General features: G+C 37.3%; 2 protein-coding genes across 28 annotated transcripts in view; both read left to right on the top strand.

Moving 5' to 3' along the window:
- SGIP1 (SH3GL interacting endocytic adaptor 1) overlaps positions 1 to 7,831 on the top strand; it is a 214,722-nt gene extending 206,891 nt beyond the window's left edge. For all 26 annotated transcript variants that reach the window (XM_060304507.2, XM_060304506.1, XM_060304576.1 and 23 more), the window contains one exon: positions 954 to 7,831. In XM_060304507.2, coding sequence (XP_060160490.1) covers positions 954 to 976 — 23 coding nt within the window. In that variant the 3' untranslated portion in view covers positions 977 to 7,831. The remainder of the gene's footprint in view (positions 1 to 953) is intronic.
- Positions 7,832 to 9,750: 1,919 nt separating this feature from the next.
- DYNLT5 (dynein light chain Tctex-type family member 5) overlaps positions 9,751 to 23,648 on the top strand; it is a 31,191-nt gene continuing 17,293 nt past the window's right edge. The window contains exons 1-3 of one of the 2 annotated variants that reach the window (XM_060304504.2): positions 9,751 to 10,166; positions 10,428 to 10,576; positions 12,282 to 12,403. In XM_060304504.2, coding sequence (XP_060160487.1) covers positions 12,285 to 12,403 — 119 coding nt within the window. In that variant the 5' untranslated portion in view covers positions 9,751 to 10,166; positions 10,428 to 10,576; positions 12,282 to 12,284. Of the gene's footprint in view, positions 10,167 to 10,338; positions 10,577 to 12,281; positions 12,404 to 23,648 lie in introns of both variants that reach the window. The other variant, XM_060304503.2, reaches the window with a different exon arrangement.

The raw sequence follows: 23,648 nt of genomic DNA, 5'->3' as shown, positions 1-23,648 counted from the left end.
ACAATAATGTTGCCTTAGCTACTCTTCCTTAAGAAGGAATAGGTTGTGATTTTCTGATCATCTTCGTCCTCTTCTTCCCCACTCCCAATCCCCATTTCCCATCACAATCAGAAAGCAAACCAACTGTTGAATGAAGTAAAAATAGGACAATGAAACTGGGAATCAGAAATCAGGAAGGTCCTGGATACTTATCATGGCTCTGGCTATTTTTTATATGGGACTGACCTGTCATTCCCATTATATAGGTGTGTACACTGAGGTTAATGGGGGTAAATCCTACTTTTGTTACATTGACAAGCAAGATGAATGTTAATTTTGAATTTATCTCTTACCTGAAAACTTTTCTTCTTCAGCAGGTCTTCATAGATTTTAGACTTGTCTAGGCTTAGCTGAGATCTAAGAGGATCCATCTTCACTTTAATGGCACCTTAAAAAGTCTAGACCAGAGATCAGAAGTGGTTGCCTAGAGCTGAAATGTGATAATGAGACAGGTTTTTGGCACACACGAGAGTTTATTGGTGGGGATTCCCCAATATTAAGGTGATTATCTTGGTCAATGATTTGTTGGAATACATCCTGGTTTTTATGTCTGCCTTATTGACATAATTATTAACTGCACCCATTTTGTTCTCAAAAATGGCCCAGGGTGGAAATTATATGGTTACTCTTTCTATAAGAAGTTGGATTCTCCCATCCAGGAACAAATCTTCCAAGCTATTCCGGGCAACCCAAACCTCTGCAAAGTATTCCTATATGGAAATGTGAAAAGGCAACTAGCTGGTCTGGAAAGTTGAAAACTTAATAAACTTTATGTATTTTATGTTAGTATTGGACCCTTCAATTACATAGTATTGGCTTCTAGGAGTAGGGCAGGAAGAATAGAAATGTTACCCACATAATAACCACATTATGGAACTAGCAGGTAACCGTTGATATGTTGTTTTATTTTGCAGGAAAATACTTGGCAGATAACTAATAAAATCTTATGCAAGGATTTGGAGGATTCATATAATGGAGAACTACTGTATGAGAAACAGGTTTTAATTTTGGTTTGATGAAAACAAACCAAAATCTGCACTTGGGGTATATCTGCTGGAAATGTCAATGACTTTCAGCAATGATTTCCCTCACACAATACCATGATGACCAGTCCTACAGTATTTACTTCTAGGTGTAATATTGTTAATGGTTTTAAAATGTAATTATTGTATTTGTAAATTGTACTCATTCCAGTAAGGCAGTTATACTTGAGTTTTAGCATTTTACCATTCCTGAAATGGATGTAATTTAAACTGTGGTATGTAAATTTAATAGTAGTACTGTTGAATGGCACAATGCTTACAGAGGTAGATTGCATTTTGTCAATATATAAAATTTAAATATAATATTGATAGCTGTCATAAGGGGGTGCCACACACAAAGAAAATTCAGTGGAACCAGAAAAAAACTTCCTTTTCTTCGGTCCTTAGTATGTTTTACTCTAGTGCTAAATAAAAATTCTATCTTCAAATATTTAGTGGGTTAAAGTCAGAAACTATTTCAGAAAAAAAAAATTCTAAGGTACATGTGCATATTCAAAGAAAAGCATTAATTACCACTTTTTAAAAAGCTTTTTTTTCAAACTGCAAATTTCATAAAAATGCAAACTGTGTAAACAGGCCCTCTTATTTTTATAACTTGTGTAAAAAGGGAAAGCAATTCATATTTAAAGTTTATGAAATTATAATCAAGAGTAAAGAAGATGTCGAAGTCTTAACTACTTCCCCCTCTCTCCACAGTTTAGCAGATGTGGAGATTACTGAATAATCAGACTAAAACAAAAATTGTGATTTTAAAATTTCAAGAATTTCCATAGTTGAACTGGTTAACAACTTTTGCACAATAACTCTATAGAGAGAGTGCCTCCCATCCAGCATGGGGAATGGTACCAAGCATCTTCCTCTTTACCAATAGGAACCAAAACATTGAGTCTAAATATCTCAGAAAAAAAAGATTTTAGTCCCCTACTTAAATCCAGAAGGAGAAATTTAATTGTCATCATTTATATCATTTGGGAAGGAAAAAATAAGCTTTATAAATCAAATTCTAACCACATTATTGTGCAATAAATTTCCTTTTGGATAAGATTCATTGTATGTAACTATAAATCTTTGCCATTCTTGGGGAATCAAAAAGAGAGTTATCAAAAATGTATGTTATGATTTCATTGTTGCAAGGTATAATAAAAACTGTAATTACTCAGTCTGGCCTCATAATATGGGAATTCGGGATGAAGAAGCTCTTCTTCAGGGGTCCCAGTTGTAAAACCTTCCTTCATTACAATCTGAAAACATGAATTTTCCTTTAAGTCATAGAACCTATTTTAAACATAAACTAATTCCTACTCTAGGTTATACTATTAACTAATTATAATTATTAAGTTGTTATATTCATCATTAGTTGATAAATTTTATTTTACATTCATTCATGCTTGACAAAGAACCTTTAGCCCCTTTAAATTTTAGAATCAAATTAAATTTTGTAAGTCTTACATTTAAAATGAGATTGTGACTGGCAATTGTTAATAGTGAAACTTTTTAAATTAATATTTGTACTTCTCAATCAGTGCTTGCTACCAAGAGAATGTTCAAAATGACCTGTTTTACCTTAGAAGAAATCTTACTGTTCAAACAACTCTCAATTGGCTCGCCAAGCAGTCTCTGGTGTTGAAGTTTTTTGAACAAGTAAGTAATAAACTCACTTTAAGCAAAGATATTCAATTTGATTTTGTAACCAAAATAGTAAATGCAAACTTTTAAATCCCATGAAACATGGGGAAATTTCAGACACTGAAACCAATGGAGAGTAAGTAACAGAAAATTGAGAATTATCCAGCATATGAATATAAAAATATGTTTTTAAGAAATCAGTTCATGAGAAAACATATTGAATATTAACACAAAGGCATATTAAAAGTGTATAAATATTATTGGTTCTCATGTCTTGCTCATTATATCTTATTTTATTTTATATCTTTCTAGAGTGAATTAGTAATTAAACACAAGGGTTTTCTTTTCATAGAATAATTTGGTTGATATATAATGTAATTTAAAACAGATTACAATGATCTCTACATTATTCAAATGTCTCTAGGCACTAAATTTGAAACTATGAAGATATCCTATGATTCCATAATTGGTGTTTATGAAACAGAATGAAAGTCAGAGATTTCAAAATTATTAATTTTGAAATATTTTTATTATTATTATTGAATACCAGAACCTTCATAGAGAATATATCCCTTCTTCTTTCAGAAAATAGGTCATATAATAACACAATTAACTCATATCAGGGATTTAGATTTTGGTGGGTTTTTTTAATCTTGTAGTTTATAATCTCCTGTTACTCCTGTATCCAAAGTACTGTACAATAATAATTTGTGTTAGGAAAAATGATCCTAGACAATGTAATTATAAAAGAAACACTAAGTCAGATTCATTATCAATTCCTAAAACAAAATGGGCTAGTACATATTTAGATTTTCAATACCAAGGGTTCAAATAAAAAGAAAGGGTTCTCATTAACCAGAACACCATTTCCTGAGCATTATGATTAAAAAAGATTCTGCTCTAACAAGATAGAAAGTATGAATGCTTTATTTTGCAACATGGGAAATTTTTTTTTTCAAATAAATTCCATATTTTCACGTTATTTTAAAAAATATTTTTTCTTAAGAATTAGTCTGAATTTTAGCATAATTGGAACATACAATTCCAAACAATTACATTTTAAATTATTTTTAAAGCTCTATTCTTCTCTACACATACAGCCAAAATGAATATTCACTGCATAGTATTTGGAAGTACATTTCACCTGTAAAGAAAGAATGTCCACATTTCAAATGGTTTCAAGTGAATAAAGAGGAACCATCCCCTCCAGAAAGTCAAACTACAGTTGTTTTATTTTTGTTTTTATGTATTTTTACTGAATCTCAATCTGCAAAGTGTTTGAGGCCATAATTACTCATATTTCCATTTCCAAATATTCATTTCAAAGAAGCCTGGTAACTACATTAGCTCTACCACTAACTCTTGCTGTGTGACCTTGGACAAATCATAGCCCTCTTTAATTTCTCACCTTTAGAATGAGGAGTTGAGATTGACAGTGGTTTCCAAGCTTTTCTTAACAGCCAAACTTTTTTCTGCTAAAATTGCACATGGAATCCTGTTAGGCAAAACAGCTCAGAGCAATGAAGGAGTTCCTCCAGCAGTTTAAATCTGGTCCTCCAGAGCACTGTTTAAATACCATAATAACACAGCCATGATCTATAAAGCTTCTCTCGCCTCAGAAGTTCCATGGTTCTAGTTGACTCAGAGACATCCACCTTTGCGGGCTTTAAAAAAAACTTGTACAATCATAGTAATTGATATACAGTAAAAATAGATATTCTCTTGAGTGCTTACCATGTACCAGTCACTATAGATGTTAGCTCACTTAATCTTTATATCAACCCCCAAATGGTAGATACTCTTTTTAATTAGTAAGTTACAAATGGTGACATTGAGGCTTAAACAAATTAATAATTTGCCCAAAGTGACACAGCAGCTGGAAGTAACCCAGTTATCTTGACAGCAGTGGGAGTCCTTGACCTGTTTTACTTGTTCATTCTGGGAAATGAACTCTTCTGTTTTATTTTACTATACATATTCCACTAAGTACCCAGGTAAAAGGTGCTATGAAAAATTAATACCAAAATAAGGATAATTCCAAAAGCATATTTCTTGGAAAAGAATATGTTTCTCAAAGCATGATTTGTGGACCACTTGTATTATCATTTATTTAACAAGGGAAATGATTTTGGCTTAGTTACCACTATATCCCCAGAGCCTAGAATGTAGTGGGCATCAATAAATTGATATTGAATAAATAAATCTGTAGGGGTGGGGTTTAAGAATATGTATTTTGACAGCACCCAAAATTTGAGAATCACTGCCCTAGTAGATCTCTCAAATACTTCTTAGCTCTGACATTGCATCACATTTTATACATTCAATTATCATTTGAATACCATTTTTCTAGTGAGCTTATTTTTTCATTCAGTCCACTTAGCTTCCTACAATCTTGAAGAAAAAAAACAGGTAGAGGGATTTTTCTAGGAAAATTCCTTGTTTCCTTAGAGTTCTTTTATGCTATCTCAAACTGACCTGAAATGCATTCTCTCATTGTCATTTTTCTGTCCTTTTTGTCAATGTCTTAAAAGATTAAAAGAAGTAGGTAGGTTGCAAGCTGTCATTCTCCAAATAAAATGTCCTAAAACATGGCTCCCTTCCTGCAAGGGACACAGGCATCTAACTTGTGAGCTGACACTGTTTATTTTGTAGGCCTTTGAATTGGATGCTTTATAAGCACGGACTACTGTCATTCCAAAACAGTTGCACCAATTGCTTTCATTTTTGCATTTTTTTTTTCTCAAAATAATCACAGTCTGTCAGTTAAAGTTGAATGACACAGTAAAATGTGCCTGTATCTACTAAGGAGATGCGTTTGTGGTTTCTTGTTTGTTTTTTTTTAACTTTCTTTTTTCCAAAAGATTATGCATTTGAGCAAAATCCCATTCAGTGTAAATGTATTCATTTTGCTACATGGTTTTCTGGTCAGCAATTTTTTTTAAATGGAAGCATAATTTTTTTATGGTATCAAAATTAGGGTGATCTCTAAATATCGCTTTAAAAGTTGTCAACATGATGTTTCCTTAAAATGAGTCAAATTAAATTGTTGATATGAATGAACAAGTCAATCATTGTTACACTGATTAAAGAGACTGTTCTGATGACCCACCCCACCTCTTTTACTACGTGCACTTCTCTCTTCAGGCTTTATTGTATTTTCCTGCTCCTTCCATTTTTTTTTTTTTTCATTCAGCAAACAGTAGTTAAATGCCATTTGCTCATTTGTGAATCAAACATGGCTACCATTACATTACTTTTTGTCTGTGGAATGTATGGAGGAAAAATGAGATAGGAGTGCAATGTTTAAGTCTCCAAATATTAAAACCAAACAACAAAACCCACTAGCATTTCTATTTCTTTGATGTTCTGTAATCTTCTATAGGCTAGAGCTGCATTTTAAATATCTAACTGAATACCAAATATCCTTCTTGAAAGATCAAATTTTAGGGTCTATTGAGTTGACCATGGTCAGACCTCTTGACTGTCCCTCATGTTTAATATCTGATGTCTATCCAAAATGAGTATTGCTAGGAGAGAAAGTCACCTCCTTGTTGACATCCATCATGGGTATAATAACTTATTCTCTAGGCTTAACTTCTAATGTTATTTTTCCTTTGATTTATAGTATTTCTAATCGTCTCCTTCTATCTCTAGTGCAGTACATTGCCTGTTCTATATACATCTTTGACCTTACAGGAAAAGACGTTTCAATGAAAAGCAAATATATTTTTATGTGTCCCTTAATTGGCAAAAGAAAATAAGTAAAGGGTAATTCTACTTCATTCACTGTATTCCAGTGTTTTCCAAATCATGTTCAGGACTACTGCTTCTGGCAAATGTTCATTGTGGTCTGAGAATAAATGATCCTAGATCATAGTCCCAACCCACTCCTTAGACATTGATAATAAATGTTAGTGTTTTAATGAAGCTTAAGAAAGTTTTGGATCAGAAAAACACTTTTCTTTCTAATCACATCTTGAAGAAACTTTAGAAAAGTTTTCTTTTTAACACTGGTTTACATATCTTTCAGCAATTTCAAATAATATAACCAGGAATGCTTTGGAAAGATGCTTCTGGGTTTTTGTTTTAACTCTAAGGAAAATTTCTGCCACTTTAAATGATTTACTATCTACTTTAAATTTCATAAGTATATCTTAGTGAATTTAACTTTATCACCTAAAGTATTCAAAACAAAACAATAAAATTGTTTTACTATTTTAAATTTTTCGCATTATTTTTAGGATCTGCACTTATGACCATCACATCATGCTGCTATCTGTTGAAGATGGTCCAAATTTCTTTACAGAGTAGAATTAATACTAGTAAACAATCTTTGGTAATACTTTATCTAAACACTTTAAGAAATTGAATCATGATGGATTGATGCTGACTGCATTTTTACATAATCTTGTTAGAAATTATATGAAAAACATTTCAGTTAAACCTAGGAAAAATACACTATTTAGTATAGATTTTGCAGGACTCTACACTCTATTAATGAGCATTAAGCAGTTCTTTTTTGCTTTGCTTTATTTTGCAAATCATTTTCACAAAAAATCAACAAAGTTCCTTTAATAATTCCTGGGTAAACTGTCTTGTTATCAGACAGAAAAGGGTAAAGCTGAATCACTTTACATTTCTCTAAATATAGTTCAATTTTTAATTCATTAGGACTTCACTACAGGCCAAGCAGTCATTTGTAGAGCTGGCTTTTTAAACTGTTTGAAGAGCATTGGGTTTCAATATACAAAGGATTTTTTTTTTCACTTTGCATAGAGATCTGTATGAATGTAATGATCAAATGTTAATTTTGTGCCTACTAAATGGCAATGGAAGGCATTGATTTTTTTTTGTACTTTTAACAATAAGAGAAACTAGGAAAAGAATCTCAGAGAAATTTTGTTGTATTTCTAAAGGTAATAAAATTCAGTCATCTGTCTTTCTTAAAGAAAATGCTGTTAGTGTATATTTTGAGTTGGTGGTAGCTTTTATTTAGAGTGCTCCATGATCTTTGTAGCAAAAGTAAACAATGTCTTTATGACCTTGGTTGGAGTATATATTTTCACAAAATACCTTGAGCATAAAATATTTATTAAAAAAAAAAAAAACTCTGGGGTAAAATACTCAAATATACTTTTAAAATTAGTTAAAATATTGATGGCTGGCTCTTTTTCCTACATGTGTAATTCAATAGAGAATACTTAATTCTTGTAGCTGTGATGAAATCTTTACTGCTTATGTGCCGTGCTCAAGAAAAAAACAGCAAAAAAAAAGCAAGGATTTGTTCCTTCACAGAACTGCCCAAAGCTCTCTGATGAACAATGGTGATATGAATGTGTAATATTGACTTCTTGAAGATAACCATGAGAACATTTTAATGTTACTTGCCTTATAAATTAGAAAAGGTGTGGATATCATTTTTTGTAAATAATGATTTTTACAAGTGTTTTTTCCTTCATAATTTTCCCAATCACCCATTTTACAAAATCCTAAATATGCAATTATTTATCATGGCACATTACTGCCACTAGGGTTCCCATTGCAGGACAAAGTTTAATTTTACTTGAGAACAAGATCAAATATATAAGTAAGTTACTATTTAAATGTGATTTTTTTCTGGAAAATAAATGAAAAACAAAAATAAGTTGAGTTGTGAACCTCTTTTATTACCAGCCTCTTAAAGTTTTACCACATTTCTGGAAAACTTCATTGCATATTTAGGGTGGGCATGGTGGGCAGAAGGTCTGGCACAGTGCAAGGGCTATAGAGTTGGACAAATCTCATTCTATAATTTAACTATAGTCTTGAGCATGTTACTCAATGATTCTTCATTTCCTTATCTTAAAAAAAAATAGAGTTACTATTCCCTTATCCTAGGGTCACTGAACAGATTAAATGAGATAATATTTATCAGTCACCTAACAGTTCCTAACTATTATATAGTAAATAGTCAACAATCCTTTCCTGTTCTTATTTTTATGTGAATAGGGATTGAGATGGGCCAGAAAATGTTAATGCTCTTTCTCCAATGCTATCCTAATCCTTATGCGCTCTACCGTTATGCAGATGTATTGCTATTGACAGCCAATTCTAGCTGCACTGAGCACTCATTAATGGACATGCACCAAGCTAGGTGCTTAGGGCACCATCTTTTTCTATTTCCAATGATTGCCCACTATGTGAAGGTCCCTTCAGGGTCTGGTTTTGTTTGCTTTGGGTTGGGGGAAGGGCTCTGGGGTTAGAAGAGGGATAGTTATTAAGGAGGAAGGGCCTATTATTTATGTCAGGTGGGTTCTCAACCCCAAACAGCCTCCATTTCAAATCTTCGTAAACTTTAAGGATTGGGGAGAGTGGTGTCAAGGAAAGTGTAACGTGAAAGTTTGTAATGCCCAAAAGATAAGCCGATGAGTTCCAAGCGGCCCTGGGCATATTATTCAATATCTCAGAATCTCAATTCTCTAAATCTGTAAAGGACTAACAACGCTTTCTGCTTTTTTTTTTTTTTTAATTTCCTTTATTTATTTATTTATTTTTGGCTGTGTTGGGTCTTCCTTGCTGCACGTGGGCTTTCTCTAGTTGCAGCGAGCGGGGGCTACTCTTCGTTGTGGTGCCTTATCTTGTAGTGAAACCTGGGCTCTAGGTGCTCGAGCTTCAGTAATTATGGCACATGGGCGCAGTAGTTGTGGCCCACGGGCTCTAGAGCGCGGTCTCAGTAGTTAGGCACACGGGCTTAGTTGGTCCTCGGCATGTAGGATCTTCCCGGACCAGGGCTCGGACCCGTGTCCCCTGCATTGGCAGGCGGATTCTTAACCACCGTGCCACCAGGGAAGTCCCAACAGTGCTTTCTTGAAAGAGTTATTGGGAGGACTAGATAAAACTAAAACTGTTTGCCAGTACCTGGTAAATGTGAGCTCTATTATCAACCATCTGTGCCTTGGGGTGGTGGAAGGCAGATCAGGGGTCGGGGCAAGGGAAAGGGGTGCTTTCCTTTCTCTCTGTACCTCGCACTTCCCGTCCTAGGAACCGGCAGCATTTCCCACTCCTGCCCCTGACATCTGCAAAAGGAAACTGATGAGGGCTCTCAGGGTTGCCCCTTGAGTTCCCAGATGTCCCCCTCGCTACAGAATGCCTCGGCTTCTCTCCAGCTCACGGCCACCCCAAGGCACAGCCAGGCTCAGGGCAGCCCCCTCTGGGCAGTGACGAGGAGATCCTCTACATCCTCAGGCGGCTCAGAGGACTACGCAACTACTATGTCTGCCTGGGGCGGGCCAAGGACTCTGTTTGAGAAGGTCACCTTGGAGACAGGCCGCGGAGTCCAGGGGGAGTGCGCAGGCATTCGCGGGCAGAGGGAAGCCTGGGAGACGGGAGCCTCGCCCCGCGCTGGTCCCGGCAGCGGAAGAGCCCGTGGTCCGGGAGGACCCCCGCCGAGTCGCGTCTGCGTCTCCAGCACTGCCTTAGGTAAGTGCGACCACTCCGCAGCGCGTCTGGGCAGGAGCAGAGAAGATTGACCGAGGCAAAATGCAAGTTCGAGGATCGAGGGGGCTAAGCGGGGAGGGCCTTGTGTTAGAAATGGCCTGCCTGCCTTGTCCACGACCTCTCTTTCTAATGCCTTATTCCTCCTCCCTCCAAGAAATAAGAAAAAAGTGGCCCCAGTTTTTGGAACTGGAAGCAGGTCCTGGCCTTTTGTTTCCTGCCCGCCTGTGTGTCTCGGCTTTACAGTGTTGCCCAGTGCAGAGCTGGCCAGCCGGTCCGATCGTGGAGCAGCATGAGTTCTGAGCAGTCTGCCTGAGGTCTGGCGACACCGGCGGCCTCAGCCCCTCTGGACCTCCAGGTCCCAATTCTGGCCTGCGGGGCAGCTTTGGAAACAGGTGAGCAGACCGAGGTCTGTCAGTGTCACTTTAAGGTTGGAACCTGAATGACCCACTTAAACAGGCTCAGTATGTCTTGTTCACACATATACACGCTCACACAGGCACACTCATGTACACAGACACACTCAAACACACATGCATTCAGTGCACAGACACATCACACACAAAGGTGCACACACCGACATACAAAGGCACACACTCAGGTACACAGATAATCACTCATACACACAGGTACATACACAAACAGATGCTCACATAGGCACTCACAGGCACACACATTTCTGTACACACTCACTCATACACACAGCCTCACACACTCATGGGGACACACTCATGCTCATACACACAAGCACATGCCCACAGAGACATATATATGCTCACATAGAGATGCTCACACCCATGTACACACACTCTCACACACAGGTCCACAATCACACACCCCCCACACTGCCTCGCTTCCTAACACACAGTACCTCTGCTGTATTTGTGTGCCCTTCAGTACCCTTTGCCTCTGTCTGCCCTGACACTGATCACACTGGGGTTTAAGGTTGTGTTCTTGTCTGCCCTACCCACTTCAACTGCCAGCTCTTTGAAGGCAGGGACTGTTTTAGTTCTATTTTAGTGCCTAGCACAGTGTCTCCCTGTTGGGGCTCTCAGATTTACAGATTATAAAATAATTCCAATGAATGTCTAAACTTGTATGTAGGCAATAGGGCAGTAGAGTTACAGTCCAAGTTCTGGGAAGTCCATTACCAGCTTTTTCACAAGCATTTGTGAGAGGAGGTAGGTTTTCCAATAAATTACTTCATTAAAAGTTCTGGGCTTCCCTGGTGGCGCAGTGGTTGAGAGTCCGCCCGCCGATGCAGGGGACACGGGTTCGTGCCCCGATCCGGGAAGATCCCACATGCCGCGGAGCGGCTGTGCCCGCGACCCATGGCCGCTGAGCCTGCACGTCCGGAGCCTGTTGCTGCGCAACGGGAGAGACCACAACAGTGAGAGGCCGGCGTACCGCAAAAAAAAAAAAAAAAAAAGTTCTGTTTGCTCTTTACAAAGTAAATCACTGTTGCTTGAAAAAAAAATACCCTTTGGAGAAGCAGCTCATCTTAATTTTTAAAGTAATAGCAACAACAACAAATGTTAATTAGCAAAATATCATTGAAATTAAATTTGGGGAGGCAATAAAAATATTGTTTTCTGGTGTAGGCTAATATCGTTCTTCTACATATGGCTATCATTTCTCAGTGACTTTACTGCAGTTAAGTATTTTTGTTGCAGCTTAATGTATGCTTGTGTGAATTAAGTATGCTATTGCATAAATAAAAGTTATCAGATGGTACTTTCCTGGTGGTCCAGTGGTTAAGACTCCGTGTTTCCACTGCAGGGGGAGCGGGTTCCATCCCTGATCAGGGAACTAAGATCCCGCATACCACGCAGTGCAGCCAAAAAAATAAAAATAAAACAAAAAAGGAAGTCTCTACTTCTTATAAATTCTGAAATATTTTTAAAAAGAGTTATCATATTTCCAGTTATACTGACCAGAATAACAACATATACTAAAAATCACTCTTTAGGAAACCCCACTTCCCTATTCCAAAATGCTTAAAAAAAAAATCTGTGTACTTTATTTAGAATGAGTCTCTGTGTTATACTAAAATATTTTCAGATCTTTTGTTCAGTATTTTACAAAAGTTTTCCTCCATAGGTTATGATGATGTCAGACATTGCTAAAGACAGAACGGCTCATTTACTGAAGAAGAGGGGCAGTGTGTCTTCTTTAAGTAGTCATGAGTTCCGGCGGAAAGAGCCTCGTGGGCGCACCAAAGAGTGAGTGACTGGATGTCCATTAACACACTCAATTACTGAATAAACAGGTTCATAATATTTATCAGGAGGAAAAAAATGCATTTCCTTTGGGACATAAAAAGGGAGAAAAATGGGCAAGTACAAGGTTTAGGTCATCTTTGGGGGCCATATTTTTTAAAAGAACGAGAAAATATAGTAACTAGATTTATCGTGGTGATCATTTGGAAATGTACAGAAATACTAAATCACTGTGTTGTGCACCAAGAAAAAGAAAACAGAGAAAAAGAACAAGGAAATTTAAGTGATAAGTTGATCACAGCAGCATTTTTTACTATTTCAGAGACTACCCCAAAAAATCACCTACTGAAAAGAATGTCATATGCAATGTAGACCAGCTACTTCTTAACTGACTCCTGAATTCTTCTCCTCAATATTATATGAATACATCGTTTTTGCATTATTGTAATCAATATATACATATACAATGCATTTAACATTATTTTAAACAAATTTTGTAATGTATTTTCATAGTCTTTGTGCATATCCTTTTAAATGGTTACATAATACAATATTTTGTCAGCTTATAATTCTGGGTTAGCTAACCATTCCCCAATCATTGAGCATTTTAAGTTTGTTTCCACTTTTTAAATTTTTTACTATATAAGAAGTCTCTGATTGTTTTCTTCCCCGAAGTATAATTAGTGGGTCAAAGGATAATAAGTACATTTTTTGCTTCTTGCTACATATTGCATTTGCTCTCCTAAAAAAAGATGAATTAATTTTTAATACTTTCATGGCCTTTTTTTTTGACTGCCATCGGGAGGGAAACCAAACAAATTATCCAATGCAGAGGTCAATTAATTTATATTATAAACTTTCCTTCTTAAAAGTATCTACACGATTGAAAGATATAGCAGGACTTCCCTGGTGGTGCAGTGATTAAGAATCCACCTGTCAATGCTGGGGACACGGGTTCAAGCCCTGGTCCAGGAAGTTCCCACATGCCGCGGAGCAACGAAGGCTGTGCGCTGCAACTACTGAGCCTGCGCTCTAGAGCCCGCGAACCACAACTACGGAAGCCCATGTGCCTAGAGTCTGTGCTCCGCAACAAGAAAAGCCACCGCAATGAGAAGCCCACGCACCGCAATGAAGAGTAGCCCCCTGCTCGCCACAACTAGAGAAAGGCCACGCGCAGCAATGAAGACCCAATGCAGCCAAAAATAAGTAAATAAAATAAATAAATACATTTAAAAGAAAGAAAGAAAGATGTAGCATATTAATCCCCATGATTGGGAAGCAGGAGTTGGTGTGTCTGTTGGAACAGAGACCAGAAGAACTGGAAGAGATTTACGTTCGAATTCCGAAACCAAATTGTTCTGCTCTCAGAATGTATTAATACACTTACTCAAAATTCTACTTTTCAACCCTAGATGATTGTGGATTACAAGTACTGTACAAATGCTCTCTTTCACAGATAGGAAATATAAAGGAGTAGCAATCTCAGTGTACATCAGAAGTAAAGCTGGGAGAATAATTAACCTCTATAGCTTTTGCTTCTGACCCTAAGTCATTTTGACTGCTATTTCCAAGATTTAAGTGTAAGAGTTTTTTAAAATTATTTTAAAATAATTGTTAGCTTAAATTCAACTTTTTAGGAGCAAATATTATAATAATAATCTGACATAAATCCTGGTCCCATGATTTAAAAAGCACTGTTCTTATCCAAAAACTAAACTATCATCCCTACTTGCATAAGTTTCATTTACTTCTTCCCTTTCAAAGCAAATAAGAAAGTCAAGTATATAGAATCAGAACATGGCCCAATCTGAAGAATTAAAGATCACTCTTATTTTATTGATGAAGTATAAAAACAAATTAAAAGGTAACAAGAACACAAAAATAGTTTTAGCAACACATGAGGAAAGATTTTTTTTTTACTAACAAATACATTTAAGTGATAATTATCTTGATATATTTCAAAATTAGAAACAGGGACTCTCAAACAAAATATTCAGAATGGATCCTCTGTTGGAGCCTTTTTTATTAAATGGCAAATGAACAGATTCCAAGCACGCTTGCAATGCAGAGGCCATTTAGGAGGCTGCCTCCTAACCCTAACTCCCACTTATTTTCCATCGTCTTCATCCTTGCCAGGGACCAGAATGTATGGGTGATTCTCCTTCCTGAAATGGGTCTTCAACTAGTAGAAAAACTCTGAAAACTTAGTGGCTATCAAATGCAGCATTGTTTTGAATTTGCAGTGGTTTTTTTGGAAAAACATATGCCTTTCACTTGAAAGTTATCTCAAAACAATTTTTTGAATAGATTAATTTCAATAGTATAAAGCATATGCTGAAGTATATTGAGGACCTAATACATTATGTCATTTAATCTCCCCAGCATTAATCCTACTAGGTAGACATCATTGTTACCATTTTGCTATGAAATAGCTGAGACTTATAGGTCAAGGAACAATTTAAGGATTAGGATACAGTCCTAAATCATGAGTATGGCCAAAAGGGCCCACGGACTCTTGCCTTCTCTAGTTCCGTCTTCCCCACTATCCTGCTTGCATCCTACTCTTGGGCCATTCCCACCTTCCATATTTACAATCCCTCCGTGCTCTGCCTTGCCTCCAGCCATTGCCTCACGTTGCTTTCCCATGGGGTATCCTGTCTGGAATGCTCGTCTTACACTCTGGCTTCCTTCTTTTCCTCCTTCAGAATTTAGCTCCATCTCCAACTCTCCAAGAAGCTCTCTATCACAGTTTCCAAAACAGGTTCATTTTGCCTGACGCACAACAAGCCAAAACGCTAATATGCTGAGGTTTGCAGCAAAGAGTTTTCATTTGCAAGGCAGCCAAGCGAGGAGATAGGAGAACAAATCTCAAATTCACCTCCTCAAAACCAAGGGGATCGGGAGTTTATGGGACAAAGAATAAAGAAGCAGGGTGGTATGAGGCATGGGAAGTGCGGGGAGGGTGAGGAAAGGTGATTGGGAAAAGATGCAGTAATTGTTGTTCTGTGCAGATGTTTCTAGCCTACAGCCCTCTGCACATTCTGAGGGTGGAGTTTTGGGCCCTCTGATGTTAAAAGGTCACTGATTGGACACTAGCGTCTGCCCAGTTGAAGGGTCAGTGGTCCTATCCAGCCTTAACCAGCTGACCTCGAATTAGATGCAGTTGACTCCAAGTTCCTAAACAATAACTTGGGCAAACATCTTATTGTTTAGGTTATGCACCGCTTGGAGGACATGAAAGTCTTAAAACAACCTTGATTAGCGAAGGCAGATGAAATGAATGTAACCCACGGTTTCATAACTACGCAACTACAACCGCTTCCACTTCCGACTGGGTCGGATGCTCCTCCTTTCTGCTCCTGCTGCCTTCGCCTTCTACGTGGTACTGTATTTGGGTGTTTTCTTGTCTATCTCTCTCATTAGACTGTGGACTTACTGGCCTTTATAACAGTAAACACTGATAAGGAGGGCAAAGAAGCATAGGAGGTAGACCTACTTGGAAAACAGTTTCTTAGATGTGGCATAAGCTTAGCATAAGTTCATCCACATTCTTGGTTTCTCTGTGGTCTTCTATAGAAGTAACTAACGCTTAACATTGATCCCTGGGCATAATGGATACCTGAAATGCCTTCTGAATTGTAAAAGGAAGATTGAATTTATATTCAATATAATTATTGTTAATTGTTTTTAGATTTGTCACTTTAATGTAAATTATGTTTTCATTATGAGGTAATTTTTATGCTTTATTCTTTAAAAAAAAAACATTTGAAGCTGGTTTTTACTATACCAACGTCATAACTGTTAGCTCATTGGCATATTTCTTCCTATAGCTACCTAGTTGTCATCACACTTTATCTATAATTTTGAATTTTGTTGCTTTTCAGTTAAATAATTGATAATAATAAGGGTGCTAAGCTAAATTTTACTGAGCCCTCACTATGACCTCATTTTTGTTTCAGAGACGCACTGTATCAGGAGTTGGCAAACTATGACCCAAGGGCCAATTCCAACCTGCCATCTGTTTTTGTATAAAGGTTTTTCCATGGTTGAAAAAAATCAAAAGGAGAATAATACTTTTTGTCATGTGAAAATTATAAGAAACTCAACTTTCAGTATCCATAAATAAGGTTTTTACTGGACCACATCCATGTTTATTCATGTATGTATTGTCTCTGGCTGCTTTGACACCATAATGGCAGAGTTGAGTAGTTGCAATAGACGTGCAGGGTCTGCAAAGTGGAAAATATCTGCTATATGGCATTTTACAGAAATATTTGCTGACCCCTGTTCTATAAGAGAGATGCTGTTAGCATCTTCATCTTACAAATGAAGAAACATGCTTAGAGAGGTTGAGGCTCCAAAGCTACAGAATCAGCAAGTGGCAAAACGGGCTTTTGTTTACAGTCAGAAATTCTCATTCTCTGAAAATTGGCCGTCTACGTGTAACTTGCATCAATGAAACTCTTCTACTCATTCACCAGAACCTTCTGTTTCCCATCCATGGGTAAGAGCAGGTATTTACAATGACGTCTTTCTTGTTGGAAACAGGCTTTGGCAGCTTTCAAAGAGTATTTGAACAGATGTGCTGCTCTCATATCCTTAAAATGGAAATAGAAGCCTGAGATTAAATTACTTTCCCAGGATAATGTGACATGATATCCAGGCTTCTTATCTCTGAGGCCAGTAGTTCAACTGGTAGGTCAAGCCTAAGATTGAAGACTGAAGAGTCTCTCTTTTGCCTCAAACCAAAATTACAGTGATATCATGAACCAGAACTTTGATGGATCCCAGAGCTCTCCACTTGAACCCACTGGTGGCATCTGATGCGGTAGTTAGGCCACATTATATTCTTCCACTTAGTCATTTATTCAAGGTTTATTAAGCTTCCACTTCGTGCCACATGTAAGGCATATAAAGGTGACTAACTGTAGGGTTGTTCTTCTCTCGAGAATCTCATTTTTCAAGTAAACTTAAAGCCACATGGTAATCTTTTCTTGGAAAAAATGGAAAAGATTACATTCATTGCTTCATTTGAAATAAATGTTTATTGACCAATGAGTAGGTGGTGAACCACACAGAAATAATCTGGTGGGAATGGCAATGCACAAGTCATTTTAAATGTGATGAATTTATTCAATGATTCCAACCTATACTACTTGAGCCGCTTATGTGCAGTTAAAAATGATGTTGCCTGGCCTGTTTCCTCCTTTTGATAAGCTCTATTGCCATCTGAATCAAACTAAAGCCCCCAACAAGATCTGGATGAGACACAGCTTCCCTCCAAAGAGAGAGAAGCTTGAGAAACTGCATTGGCCGTGTTCCTAAATTAAACCACAATAATAGCTAATATTAAGTTGTGCTTAATAGATACATCCCATACACTATCCATATGAATCTCTGAAAAACCCTGTGGGTTAAGTAGAGAAGGTACTTTTATTATCCCCATTCATCTCATTTATTATCTTACTTCTCTCAGGAGCCGAGATGAGTTGAAACTATTCCTCATTTCGTAGCACATTGTCATCGCTAATATGAGTAGGACCCCTTGTTTGCCTGATTTCCCCCTTCTTCCCCATCCTCACTCCCACTCTCATCTCCCAATAGGCACCCACTCTGATGCACAAAATACTAAATTATATATATTTTTAATTTTCTGTGTATTATGATGTTTTGACATCTTCAAAAACCTTTCTGGCTGGGGAGAGGCTGCCCCCGGCACCAGGGCTAGCCAGTTATTAAAGATAGTCAAGGACTCAGCAGGGAGCATGCCTTTAATATGCAAACTAACCAACTGGCATCCTGACCCGTTCTCTCTGGCCTCCCCACACATCCCAGGAGGCAGTATTTCTCTGCCCTAATCATCCCAGGGCCAAGTACCAGGCAACTAGGGGCCTCTCCTATAGCTTAGGACCCACTGAAATTATTCAGACCAGGCCAGTCCTGAGCTGTTTCCCCTGTACCGCTTTGCCTTTCCCTGGGAAACCCCAATAAAGGCCCCTGGCTCTCCCTTGCTCCCGTCTTCTGCCTCTTGACCACACTGGCATTTTTCCACATGGTCCTGTGTGGCATGTTGTGTCTCTTGCCTCTAGGGCCTGTGAGTATAATAAACTATTTTCATGAACCCGTCCTCTGACTCCTTCTGTGACTTCACCTGACTCTCTCATAAAAAATTACAGAACAAGTACTTAAAGATATGCATTTTTGACTTACATGAATGGTACTGTGCTATAAATCTCATTTTGTTTGCTCAATCTCATATCTCATTCAATAGTTTTAGTTTTTTATGTTTACTCATGTGACTATGGATAGCTAGCTCTTTGCTTCTTACTGCTGCATAATAGTCCTTAATATACATCCATCACTCATGCTCTTATCCATTCCCCTAGGGATGAACACCCAGATTGGTTTTCCCTCCCTGCCAAGGTATGCAGTGCCATGTGGAACATCTTTGTACATAACCCTTCATTGGCATCTTTGTGAAAAGTGCCCTGTGAATGTGATCCCAGGTAAAGGCATTCCTGTTAAGGAAGATTTGAATTAATAGTGAAATAATTCATAGATGAAACTGCTTAACACAAAAGCATATCAGTATTTCTCAAATTAATCTACAAATGCACATATCTCAATCAAAACCCATTTGTATGTTTTGAGAAACTCAACAAACCATTTCTAAATTTTATGAATAGGGAAAGAATTCTGAGTAAGTTAACTTTGAAGAGTGAGCATTGAGGAGGAATTTACTCTATCGGGTATTAAGATATACCACAAAGCTGTAGTAAGTAAAAATAATAATAAATACAGGAATAAACAGATAAGTGTAGAAATAGACAAATAAAGCAATGGAATACATAGAAACTTTAGAAGTAGACCTATGAATATATAGAACATAATATATGAGCAAGGGGAAATGATGGGCTTTATCTTTTAACACCTTTATTGGAGTATAATTGCTTTACAATGGTGTGTTAGTCTCTGCTTTATAACAAAGTGAATCAGCTATACCTATACATATATCCCCATATCTCCTCCCTCTTGCATTTCCCTCCCACCCTCCCTATCCCACCCCTCTACGTGGTCACAAATCACCGAGCTGATCTCCCTGTGCTACGCGGCTACTTCCCACTAGCTATCTATTTTACATTTGGTAGTGTATATATGTCCATGCCACTCTCTCACTTCTTCCTAGCTTACCCTTCTCCCTCCCTGTGTCCTCAAGTCCATTCTCTATGTCTGTGTCTATGCCTGTCCTGCCCCTAGGTTCTTCAGAACCAGTTTTTTCTTTTTATTTTTTTAGATTCCATATATATGTGTCAGCATACAGTATTTGTTTTTCTCTTCCTGACTTACTTCATTCTGTATGACAGACTCCAGGTCCATCCACCTCACTACAAGTAACGCAATTTCATTTCTTTTTATGGCTAAGTAATATTCCATTTTATGTATGTGCCACATCTTCTTTATCCATTCATCTGTTGATGAACACTTAGGTTACTTCCATGTCCTGGCTATCGTAAATAGAGGTGTAGTGAACATTGTGGTACATGACTCTTTTTGAATTATGGTTTTCTCAGGTTATATGCCCAGTAGTGGGATTGCTGGGTCGTATGGTAGTTCTATTTGTAGTTTTTTAAGGAACCTCTATACTGTTCTCCATCAATTTACATACCCACCAACAGTGCAAGAGGGTTCCGTTTTCTCCACACCCTCTCCAGCATTTATTGTTTGTAGATTTTTTGATGATGGCCATTCTGACTGGTGTGATGTGATACCTCATTGTAGTTTTGATTTGCATTTCTGTGATGATTAGTGATGTTGAGCATCCTTTCATGAGTTTGCTGGCAATCTGTATATCTTCTTAGGAGAAATGTCTATTTAGGTCTTCTGCCCATTTTTGGATTGGGTTGTTTGTTTTTTTGATATTGAGCTGCATGAGCTGCTTGTAAATTTTGTAGGTTAATCCTTTGTCAGTTGCTTCATTTGCAAATATCTTCTCCCATTCTGAGGGTTGTCTTTTAGTCTTGTTTATGGTTTCCTTTGCTGTGAAAAAGCTTTGAAGTTTCATTAAGTCCCATTTGTTTATTTTCGTTTTTATTTCCATTTCTCTAGGAGGTGAGTCAAAAAGGATCTTGCTGTGATTTATGTCACAGAGTGTTCTGCCTATGTTTTCCTCTAAGAGTTTGATAGTGTCTGGCCTTACATTTAGGTCTTTAATCCATTTTGAGTTTATTTTTGTGTGTGGTGTTAGGGAGTGTTCTAATTTCATTCTTTGACATGTAGCTGTCCAGTTTTCCCAGCAACACTTATTGAAGAGGCTGTCTTTTCTCCATTGTATATTCTTGTCTCCTTTATCAAAAATAAGGTGACCATATGTGTGTGGGTTTATTTCTGGGCCTTCTAACCTGTTCCATTGATCTATATTTCTGTTTTTATGCCAGTACCATACTGTCTTGATTACTGCAACTTTGTAGTATAGTCTGAAGTCAGAGAGTCTGATTCCTCCAGCTCCGTTTTTCTTTCTCAAGATTGCTTTGGCTATTCGGGGTCTTTTGTGTTTCCATACAAATTGTGAAATTTTTTGTTCTAGTTCTGTGAAAAATGCCTTTGGTAGTTTGATAGGGCTTGCATTGAATCTGTAGATTGCTTTGGGTAGTATAGTCATTTTCACAATGTTGATTCTTCCAATCCCAGAACATGGTATATCTCTCCATCTGTTTGTATCATCTTTAATTTCTTTCAGCAATGTCTTATAGTGTTCTGCATACAGATCTTTTGTCTCCTTAGATAGGTTAATTCCTAGGTATTTTATTCTTTTTGTTGCAATAATAAATGGTTAATTTTTCTTTCAGATTTTTCATCATTAGTGTATAGGAATGCAAGAGATTTCTGTGCATTAATTTTGTATCCTGCTACTTTACCAAATTCATTGATTAGCTCTAGTAGTTTTCTGGTAGCATCGTTAGGGTTCTCTATGTATAGTATCATGTCATCTGCAAACAGTGACAGCTTTACTTCTTTTCTGATTTGGATTCCTTTTATTTCTTTTTCTTCTCTGATTGCTGTGGCTAAAACTTCCAAAACTATGTTGAATAATAGTGGTGAGAGTGGACATCCTTGTCTTGTTCCTGATCTTAGTGGAAATGGTTTCAGTTTTTCACCATTGAGAATGATGCTGGCTGTGGGTTTGTCATATATGGCCTTTATTTTGTTGAGGTAAGTTCCCTCTATGCCTACTTTCTGGAGGGTTTTTATCATAAATGGGTGTTGAATTTTGTCAAAAGCTTTTTCTGCATCTATTGAGATGATCATGTGGTTTTTATCCTTCAGTTTGTTAATATGGTGTATCACATTGATTGATTTGCATATATTGGAGAATCCTTGCATTCCTGGGATAAACCCCACTTGTTCATGGTGTATGATCCTTTTAATGTGCTCTTGGGTTCTGTTTGCTAGTATTTTGTTGACGATATTTGCAACTATGTTCATCAGTGATACTGGCCTGTAGTTTTCTTTCTTTGTGACACCTTTGTTTGGTTTTGGTATCAGGGTGATGGTGGCCTCATAGAATGGGTTTGGGAGTGTTCCTCCCTCTGCTATATTTTGGAAGAGTTTGAGAGGATAGGTGTTAGCTCTTCTCCAAATGTTTGATAGAATTCACCTGTGAAGCCATCTCGTTCTGGTCTTTTCTTGTTGGAAGATTTTTTTTTTTTTTTTTTTTTTTTGCGGTACGTGGGCCTCTCACTGTTGTGGCCTCTCCCGTTGCAGAGCACAGGCTCTGGATGCGCAGCCTCAGCAGCCATGGCTCACGGGCCCAGCCACTCCGCAGCATGTGGGATCTTCCCGGACCGGGGCATGAACCCATGTCCCCTGCATTGGCAGGCGGACCCTCAACCACTGTGCCACCAGGGAAGCCCCTGTTGTTGGAAGATTTTTAATCACAGACTCAATTTCAGTGCTTGTGATTGGTCTGTTTATATTTTCTATTCCTTCCTGGTTCAGTCTCCGAAGGTGGTGCTTTTCTAGGGATTGTCCATTTCTTCCAGGTTGTCCATTTTATTGGTATATAGTTGCGTGTAGTAATCTCTCATGATCCTTTATATTTCTGCAGTCTCAGTTTTACTTCTTTTTCATTTCTAATTCTATTGATTTGAGTCTTCTCCCTTTTTTTCTTCATGAGTCTGGCTAATGGTTTATCAATTTTGTTTATCTTCTCAAAGAACCAGCTTTTAGTTTTATTGATCTTTGCTATTCTTTCCTTCATTTATTTCTGATCTGATCTTTATGATTTCTTTCCTTCTGCTAACTCTGAGGTTTTTTTGTTCTTCTTTCTCTAATTGCTTTAGGTGTAAGTTTAGGTTGTTTATTTGAGACGTTTTTTGTTTCTTGAGGTAGGATTGTATTGCTATAAACTTCCCTCTTAGAACTGCTTTTGCTGCATCCCATAAGTTTTGAGTCATCATGTTTTCATTGTCATTTGTTTCTAGATATTATTTTATTTCCTCTTTGATTTCTTCCATGAGAAATGATGGGTTTTTAATAGATTGTTTTGGGAAAAAGCTGGCTTACTATATGAAGGAAAAAAAAATGAAGCTGGATTCTTACACCATTTGCGTGGTAGACTCCAGATGGAAGACTGAAATGTGGAAAGCTGTAAAGCTAATAGAAGAAAGTATAGAATATCTTTGTGTTCTGTGGGAGGGAAAGATTTATTAAATAAGATCCCAAAATGAAAAACTAAAACCATTAAAAAAAAACTTGATAAATACAACTACAGTAAAACTTGTATGTCTGTTCAACAAAGAATACAATAGACACAGTTTGTAGGCCAGTAGAAGATATATATTTGTAAACTCATGCATATTAACAATTTTTTTAAAAAGCAGGAAAACAATTTTTAATAATCAAAAGAGATGAATAGCAGTTTACAGAAGCAAAGCCCAAATGGCAAAGCAGAATGTGAAGAGATGCTTAAATTCACTTGGAAAGAGAAAAATGCAAATTAAGACAAGATACCATATTACACCCAACTGAATGGCAAAACATAAGAAGGGAGAATAACACCATATGTTGGCAAGGCTAGTGAGAATAATAGCTTATATAGGCATTCAGCAAAGAAATCTAACAGTATTTAGAAAAAATAGGGATATACATGCCCTATTATCCCCATATACTGAGGACACTGAGGCTTGCTGTGGTAAAGTGACTGGCCAGCATATCACAGTTCCCAGATGACAGAGCAAATCAACTGTGG

Source organism: Globicephala melas, chromosome 1, assembly GCF_963455315.2.
Source record: "Globicephala melas chromosome 1, mGloMel1.2, whole genome shotgun sequence".
NCBI lineage: Eukaryota > Metazoa > Chordata > Mammalia > Artiodactyla > Delphinidae > Globicephala > Globicephala melas.
This window is presented reverse-complemented; position numbering and strand designations above follow the sequence as displayed.